This window comes from Sorex fumeus, unplaced genomic scaffold, assembly GCF_029834395.1.
Source record: "Sorex fumeus unplaced genomic scaffold, SorFum_2.1 ptg000098l, whole genome shotgun sequence".
NCBI lineage: Eukaryota > Metazoa > Chordata > Mammalia > Eulipotyphla > Soricidae > Sorex > Sorex fumeus.
In genome coordinates this window covers 971124-979325 of record NW_026606155.1, presented here as the reverse complement: position 1 = coordinate 979325, position 8202 = coordinate 971124, and the positions used below count along the sequence as shown (strand labels likewise).

The following is an 8202-nucleotide window of genomic DNA, read 5'->3' as shown; positions in this document are numbered from 1 at the left end:
ATAGAGAAGGGAGCACCAAATAAAGGATGTTTGGAGGATCCTCCCAGGAGGGGAGATGCATGTCGAAAGTAGACTATGGACTGAACATGTTTGCCACTCAATGCCTCTTTTGCAGACCACAACACCCAAACGTAGAGAGAGAACACAGGGGATTGTCCTGCCACGGAGGCAGGGGGGGATGGGGGGATGGGGGTGGGAGGGATATTATCCATGGTGGTGAAAAACGGGCACTGGTGGAGGGATGGGTATCTGATCATTGTATAATTGAAACCCAAGCACAAAAAAAAATTGTAAATCTACAACTGTAAAAAAATAAATAAATAAAAATAAAATGAACAAGGAAAAAAAAAAGATTTTGTTAGTCGAGATTGATTGGCTCCTTTGTTGCATTCCATCCAATCTGGTTTGCTTGTACTACAATGTCAGTTTTGTAGATTTTGGTTATTTTGCTCCAGAAAATTTGGAGTATTTAACTGGGCAGTCTGATCAGACCCCTGTTGGCTGCTTCCAGGTATGGGAGTGTCTGTAGGGGGTTTTATTTGGGTAGGCACTGGCCAGCTCCTCTCTAAGAGTAACCCAAACGTCTCAGCTGGGAATAGATTTATGAGAAATTTTTGAGGCTAGTTGATCTCTTTCGGGATTTATTTATGAGTTTGTGAAACAAGGCCTGTAGATGAGCTTACAGGGAGGTGGTAGTGGATAGACATGGGAGTGGCCATCCGATCTTGCAAAGTACAAGGAAGTTGAGGAAGGTAGCCACTCCAACTACCATTAGGCCTGCAGTTTTCAGACACAAAGACCTATGAACCTGAGGCTTTGGGCTGATTAGGTTCTTTGTAAAGTTCCTTCCAGGAAGTTCCTTCCTGATGGGGTCAAACCAAGACATGACAGCGGATTTGGGAAGGGAGAATGATTGCTAGGACTTTTGAGGGAAAGAGATGACCATTACCCCAACCAAGATGCCCTGGAGTTCTCTGGCTCTAGTTTCTAGTACTGAAATGGTGGCCTCTCCCCACAGACCTTCCCTGGTCCCATGGATCTGTGAGCATTTGGCATTCGAGCATGCTGGGCTGATGGAGTACTGGGGACCCTTGGAGAAGGATGGATTTGAGAAAAGACCTAGATGATGGGACACAGATATTTCTGTGGGGAAATGACCCAGCCCAGAACTCAGACCGGCTGCAGGAATCCACAAATAACCCTGGAAGGGGATGCGGGAGGGTGTCCCTCCCTGTGGCCTGGGGTGCTGGTCTCCTGGGCTGTGTGGTCACTATGGGACAAGGAGGTCAGAGTGGGGATGGGGCATAGGTGAGGAGTGGGTGGAGGTTTCCCAGCTGATCTCAGAGGCTTTGCTGCAGCCTAGTTGGGAGCTGTGAGGAAGAGGACAGGACAGGACAGAGCAACGCAGGGCAGGAAAGGGCAGGGCAGGTAGGGGCAGGACAGGGCAGAAGGGCGGAGGCAGGTCCTGCTTTGATAAATAAGAACTGCAGGAGCCTCTTCAGCAGTCTTCGACCTGCACAGCCTGACGGTCCTTGTCTTTGCTCTGCTCGGGGACAGTAAGTGCAGGGACTGGATGGGTTTGGGCAGTGGGCATGTGGAAGGGACAGAGAAGGGCAGAGGATGGAGGTGCTGGACTTGAGGACATATGGGAGGATCCAGGGATGTGCCAGTGTTCTGGAATTTACAGAGATTCAAAGCTTTGGGAGGTGGTCTGGCTAAGCAGGAAACTCTAAAGAGAGAGGAGGGGCCCTGCACAAGCAGCTGAAGTGACCCCCACCCCGGGCCCGGGTCAGACCCTCAGGGCAGGAGCCTCGGTGCCCTGCAGGTCGCTGTGATGACTCCCTCTGCCTGCTGCACCTTCAGGGAGCGGCTGCTTTGGGCCAGTTGGGAAACCAGCACTGTTGACGTGGGGCTGGGCATCAGGCACCCCTCGAAAGGGCACCCCCAGTCCATATATGGGTCATCTCAGGACTCGAATATGGGAGCAGATAGATGCTGGGAACTCAAGAGCTTGGGAACCCCAGCTCCCCTGTGCCCTGTGCCTGCTACCATCAGGAAACCCTAAGAGATGCTTTGCCTTGCAGACTGAGGGAGGAGGCATGTCTGTTCGGCTGGCTCTGCTCCTGGGGGCTGCACTCTGTCTCCACGTCTTCTGCAGCATTTCAGACACCAAATCTCTAAGGGTGAAGAGAGGGAGGGAAAACAAGCACCAGAAGATCCCTCAGGACATCTTAGATATAATCCAGAAAACCAATGAATTAGCCTTCAGACTCTACAGCTCCTTCAATTCCCAGATTCCTGGGTCCAACATCATCTTCTCCCCAATCAGCATCTCCATAGCCTTGGGCTTCCTGGCACTGGGGGCAGAAGACCTCACCAAGGCCGAGATCCTAGAGTGCCTCCAGTACAACATTGCTGAGACCCCAGAGTCCGACATCCACCAGGGCTTCCAGATGCTGCTTCACGTCCTGAGGAATTCCAAGATGCCCCTGCAAGTGAATATAACCACTGCTCTGTTCTTGGATGAGCATCTAGAAATGAAGAAAAAATTCCTGCTAGGGGCCTGGGCATTGTATTCCGCTGAAGCCATCTCCACAGACTTCAGTGATCTCCTCTCTGCCAAGAAATTAATCAATGATTATGTGGAGCAGACAACCCATGGGAAAATCCTGGACATGGTCCACGACTTGGACGAATTGACCAAGATGGTCTTGGTGAACTCTATCTTCTTCAAAGGTGGGGCCGTGGGAGTGGGAGGGAAAAGAGCATGAGCTCTGAGCTTTCAGGCTGATTCTGCTCTGCGCAGCCTCCTATGACCCCAGGAGTCCGTGCCGAGGCTCAGCCACCCACCTGGAGACCAGAGGCTCAGCATGAGTCCAGTGTGGGCCTGGAAGGAGCTGTAGGGTCCCCCGCCTGGGGGTAGGGACTGGGGGTGGGTCTGGGACCACCCAGAGCTGACGGGACCCAGGAGGCAGGGCAGGGTCAAGAGAGAACTGCAGGGGCCGGAGCAATAGCACAGCGGGTAGGACATTCGCCTTGCACGCGGCCAACCTGGGTTCAATCCCCGGCATCCCATATGGTCCTCTGAGAACTGCCAGGAGTAATTCCTGAGTGCAAAGCCAGGACTAAATCCTGAGCATTGTTGGGTGTGACCCAAAAAGGGAAAAAAAAAGAGAGGACAGCAGGCTGGCTGTGCAGAGGAGGAGACCGAGGAGGGCAGAGGACAGAGGTGCTGGGCACGGGCTAGGCAGATACGGGCAGGAGCGGGAGCTGCAATCCAGATCTCAGCCTGCCCGGTTGAGCCCGGACAGTTCTCCTTGCCCTGTCCTGTGTCCCTAAGCCCCGCTTTACCCATCCCTTGTTCCCCCATGTGTGATTCATCACCTGCCCCATCAGGAGTTCTCACCCCCCTCCTCCTCCCACACCAGCCCCTCCCCTCCACGACTCATTTTGGGGGACAGGAGACTTGGGGTTCTTGAGGATTGTCCCTCTGCCCCATTTCATGATGGGGATAACACACCCTTTTTCATTCTAGAGTTCATCGGTCCCATTTCTCCCTGGTTGTAACTGCTCCCAACAATCCTGACCTCTCCCTTTTTTTTATGATCCCCATCACCTTGTATTCCTCAGTTCCCATTAGTTCTCATTCAGCACATCAGCCAGTTTTTGGCTACCTTGCCTCCCATTCTACACTTGTGAGGTCTCCTCATTCTTATGGTGTTTTCACAAACCAAGCCTGGACACCCCATAGGTCTGAGGTGGGCTGAGGGTGTCTTGGCACAGAAGGATTCTGGAAGAGCACGCTGGATGGGCCACACTGGATCAGTTTCTCTATCATTCTCTCTTCCTCTAGGCAAGTGGGAGATGCCCTTTAACTCTGAAAACACCGTCAGGTCAGATTTCTACATGACCTTGAGAAGGAAGGTGACAATACCCATGATGAGATCTGAGTACCTGCAGGTGCCCTACTTCCGAGACAGGATGCTCCGTACTACGGTGGTACAGCTCCCATACTTGAACAACAGTGCCAGCATCCTCTTCATCCTCCCTAACCTGGGCCAAATGTCCATGCTGGAAAGTTCGCTGAAACTGAACAAATTCCATTACTGGAGGGAGGCGATGAAGATGAGGTACCACATTTCTTCTCTGCCATTCCTCCTTTGCCATCCTCATCACATCGTGCCCCACCAACAGGTTGGGAGCCCCTCCCCCAACTACAGACCAGCAACAGGTCCCTGGGGGGATCAACTAGGGTTGGGGCTCCTGACTCTGGGATCTTTATCACTGGGGTACTAAGGGGTCCAAGGACCAGCTTCCTCTGAGAGGAACATGATCGGGGTGTGGGGAGAGGATTGGCCATCAAGTCAGCACTAACCTGCCTTTCTCCAACAACCTTCATAGCCCCATACCCACAGCGCAGTGCCAGGCAAGGGACCACACAGAGGCGATGAACAGAGACAATTGAATATAGACAGGCCTGAAACACCTTTGCCCTGGCTCAAGATGAATTATTATTTCATTCATCCACTGATCACTCATTCATTGACTCATCCATCAACTCATTAATTCATTCAATGATTCATTTATTCATTTCTTTACTCACATGATCATTCACTGACTCACTCTATGGGTCATTTATTCACTCATTTATTTATTCATTCACTTCTTTATTATTTACTCATTCACTCACTCATTCACCTCTTTATTCATTATCGACTCATTGATTCACTCAACAGATCATCACTCACTTGTTCACTCAGCAGCATGAGGCATGGTAACTGAGCACTGCCATGTCCTAGTCTCCAATCTGTACTTGAGCGGATCCTGCACAGCTCAGTTTGCTTCTGCTCCTAGGAAAATATCCATGTTCTTGCCCAAGTTCTCCATCTCCTGGGACTACGACCTGGATCAAGTCCTGCCTAACATGGGCATTGTCAAAGTCTTCTCCCAGAATTCAGATCTCTCAGGAATCACCACCGCCGGCAGGAACCTGAGCCTTTCCAGGGTGAGCTGCACCTATTCCCTCTGGGGAAGATGAGATCCAGGTAGCCGGGTGTCCGCTGGGATGCCCTGAATCTGTAATGCTTTGTCTCCCCTCTGAGTATCTCGCCCGCATGACAAAGCCTGGCAAGTTACCCGTGACGTATTCAATATGCCAAACACAGTAACAAAAGTCTCACAATAGAGATGTTACTGGACCCGCTCGAGCGAATCGATGAACAACGGGAGGACGGTGCTACAGTGCCCCTCTGATATCCCTGTGCTCCCAGACGCCCAGATGTATTGTTGGGTTATTGGGCTTCCCAGCCCTGATGTAGAAAATGCCCTGAGTTGGGGAACCACCTTCTCCTGATGAAGGGCCATCTGAGCCCTCCAGTCTCTGCTTGCCCACCATAAAGTGGGGGCTTGGTTCTGGGCTGGGTCCAGCAGGGAGCAGCGCAAGGGGTAAAGGAGCCCTGAGGACAGCTGCCCCCTGAGTGGCTCAGGCAGGATGACTGCCTCCTGCTTGCCCTGTCCCAGTGGTGACAGCTCTGTGTCCCCTAGATGGTCCACAAGGTTGTGCTGGATGTGACCGAGGAAGGTACCGAATCAGCGACTACCACTGCAGCGCGCGTTATTCCTTTTTCTATAAAACCAAAGGCTGTGAGATTCAACAGGCCCTTCCTGGTGGCCGTCATCTCCGAGGACACACAGGGCATCCTCTTCCTGGGCAAAGTGGTCAACCCGCGGCATTCCTGAGTTCCCGCTGTTGTTGGGCCTGATCAGAGCAGTGCCCAGGTGCAGACATGTCCCATCCCACTAGATCACCTTTCTGGCGGCTGTGTCCAGTATGGGGGACTGTGTAACAACAATAAACGTCTTCCTCACAACACCCAAATGGAGCATGACCCAGATGTACCTGAGGGGCCCCTTTAGCTGCCTGCCTCCAGTCTGGACCTCAGCTCTGGGCCCTACGCTCAGAGACTTCTTCTTCTGAGCTATAAGCTCATGGTAAACATACCCACACACCGGGCACCCTAACACCAAGCTACATCAAACCTTCCTAGGTTCTAAATTAGGGTCCACATTGCAGGGGTCATGATGTGCCCACCTGAAACGCTCAGGGCTTCTGAGTCAGTGCCATGTGCAAACAACTATCCGTCAGGCTGCAGCTGAGCTGGCGACCCCTACTAGGACCCCGCTTCCAGCCACAGCACCCCAGTCCTCAGAGAATCGTTCCAGCAAGGTTCCAGGTGCCCTAGTGTCCCCTCCTTGCTGGACAGAGTCCCCAGACCCTATAAACACACCAGCCCCCTCCAGCCCTTAGAAAAGTCAGGGCGCCTGTGTGTGGTGGTTACAAGGACACTGTGGATGAAGACAAAAGACTTGTAAGCAAAGCAGGTTGGTCATCTGCAAGATCAAACCCATGTTCCTGATACATCCCAGTCTGACCCCAGTAATGGCCACAGGCAGTTGTTCCCACCTGCTGACCACAGTGACTCACCCTGAAGAGGCTCACAGGGATGGTTCATGGACCACCTGATGGCCAAGATAGAGGGTGACAAAAATAATCTTTTTTAATTATTGAAGTAGGTAAATAATGAAGCTCATGGTAAAGATATAGTAGAGAATGATTTTAAAAGGTGAAAATTTTATGTAATTTAAGTATGTAGATAATGAAGGGGGCAGAAATAATAGAGAACTTGAGCAGGATCTCAAAATTAAGCAAGGGTGACTTGAGCAGGCTTTCAAAATTAAGCAAGGGTGAGGGTGACTGCAGGACTAAAGATGAGAAAGTTCTGGCACCAAAGATTGATGTAGACATTGGCAAGAAGTTGAAGGAATCAAGCATGTCAGGAGCAGGAAGGAGGATTTGCAGAGGGTAAGGGGCTATGGATGATCTCCTATTGCTGAGATCAGTGTTCCTTTGAGCAATCAGTGGCTCCAAGAATTCTATGCATGTAATTGGCACCAGATTTGAACCTGAGAACATGATGCTGGAGCTTTTCTGCTCATCACAGTATGGATGGAAAAGAATGTGGAGTTCTATATATATTCCACTCACCACCCAGCAATCTATCATCCACTCATCCACCATCCATCTCCTATTCATCCATCCAATTAGATATTACCCATCCGGAATTTATGTATCTTTCTATCCAGCTATACATTATCCACCCAACAACCATCCACCTACCTCCCATCTAACTGTCTATGCACCCAAGTGTTTATTCATACATCTCTACCCACCATCCACCCACCCAACCATAAATCCATCCACTATTCTTCCATCATACATACATCCACCATCCATGATACATCCATACATCATTCATCTCAATCCAACATCAACTCAACCGTCATCCATCCACCATCCAACCATTGTAATCAGGCCATTGATCCATCCATCACCCATCCACCCAACTCTATCTATCCATCTTAATTTATCAAAAAATTAATCATCCATCCATAAATATGCCACTATTGTTCCAATCATCTGTATACACACTCATCCTACTATTGCCCATCCTTATCCATCTCCCACCCAACCATCATCCATGATCATCATCGATCAATCCTTCCATTCATCTCCCCATCCACCCCCACTCCCATCCATCTGTCTGTCTATCCATCCACCCACCCATGTATCCACCTACTTACATATCCATCATCCACCCACCTGTTTACTCATTCTTTAGTGCGTCCTTCCATTCCTCTGTCTGTCCATCAATCTATCCATCCATACATCCTGATATGCAGATGGTCTCAAGTTTCACTTATGAGGCACACTTTTCTTTCCAATCTTTGTTATCTCAGGAGGGAGTGGGCATTCGTGGGCAGGGGAAACCAAGGCCAGAATGGAAGAAGATCCAAGGGCTGGGCAGCAACCAAGTGCCAATAGAGCAGCATGCAACTTCCTGATCCACTCCAGCCTTCAGGACTCCGTGTCCCTGTGCTGTTGTCTGAGAGCCTTTCTGGAAGAGTAGCTGTAGCTGATCTGAGCCGTAGCACAATGAGTTCTTTTTAAAATTTTTTTTACAGATTTACAAAACTTTCATGATTATGTTTCAGTCATACAATGTTCAAGGACCCATATCTTTACCAGTGTCCATTCTCCACCATCAATGTTCCCAGTATCCCTCCCACCACCCCGACCCCACCCCACCCCTGTCCCTGTGGCAGGTATATTCCCTCTCTCTTTCTCTCTCTCTCTCTCTCTCT

General features: G+C 50.4%; 1 protein-coding gene across 1 annotated transcript; it reads left to right on the top strand.

The window, feature by feature from the left end:
• The first annotated feature begins 2099 nt into the window (after positions 1-2099).
• On the top strand, positions 2100-5739 carry LOC130041186 (alpha-1-antichymotrypsin-like). Its single transcript, XM_056133237.1, has 4 exons — positions 2100-2736; positions 3854-4130; positions 4855-5005; positions 5545-5739. Exons 1-4 carry the CDS (start codon positions 2100-2102, stop codon positions 5737-5739), a joined length of 1260 nt encoding a protein of 419 aa, XP_055989212.1.
• The last annotated feature ends 2463 nt before the right edge of the window (positions 5740-8202 follow it).

Bases quoted from the DNA above. Each gene is read 5' to 3' on its own strand.
- LOC130041186 (XM_056133237.1), top strand. From the start codon at position 2,100: ATGTCTGTTCGGCTGGCTCTGCTCCTGGGGGCTGCACTCTGTCTCCAC. The intron at 2,737-3,853 runs GTGGGGCCGTGG...CTCTTCCTCTAG, and splicing joins GAACTCTATCTTCTTCAAAG to GCAAGTGGGAGATGCCCTTT. The intron at 5,006-5,544 runs GTGAGCTGCACC...TGTGTCCCCTAG, and splicing joins GGAACCTGAGCCTTTCCAGG to ATGGTCCACAAGGTTGTGCT.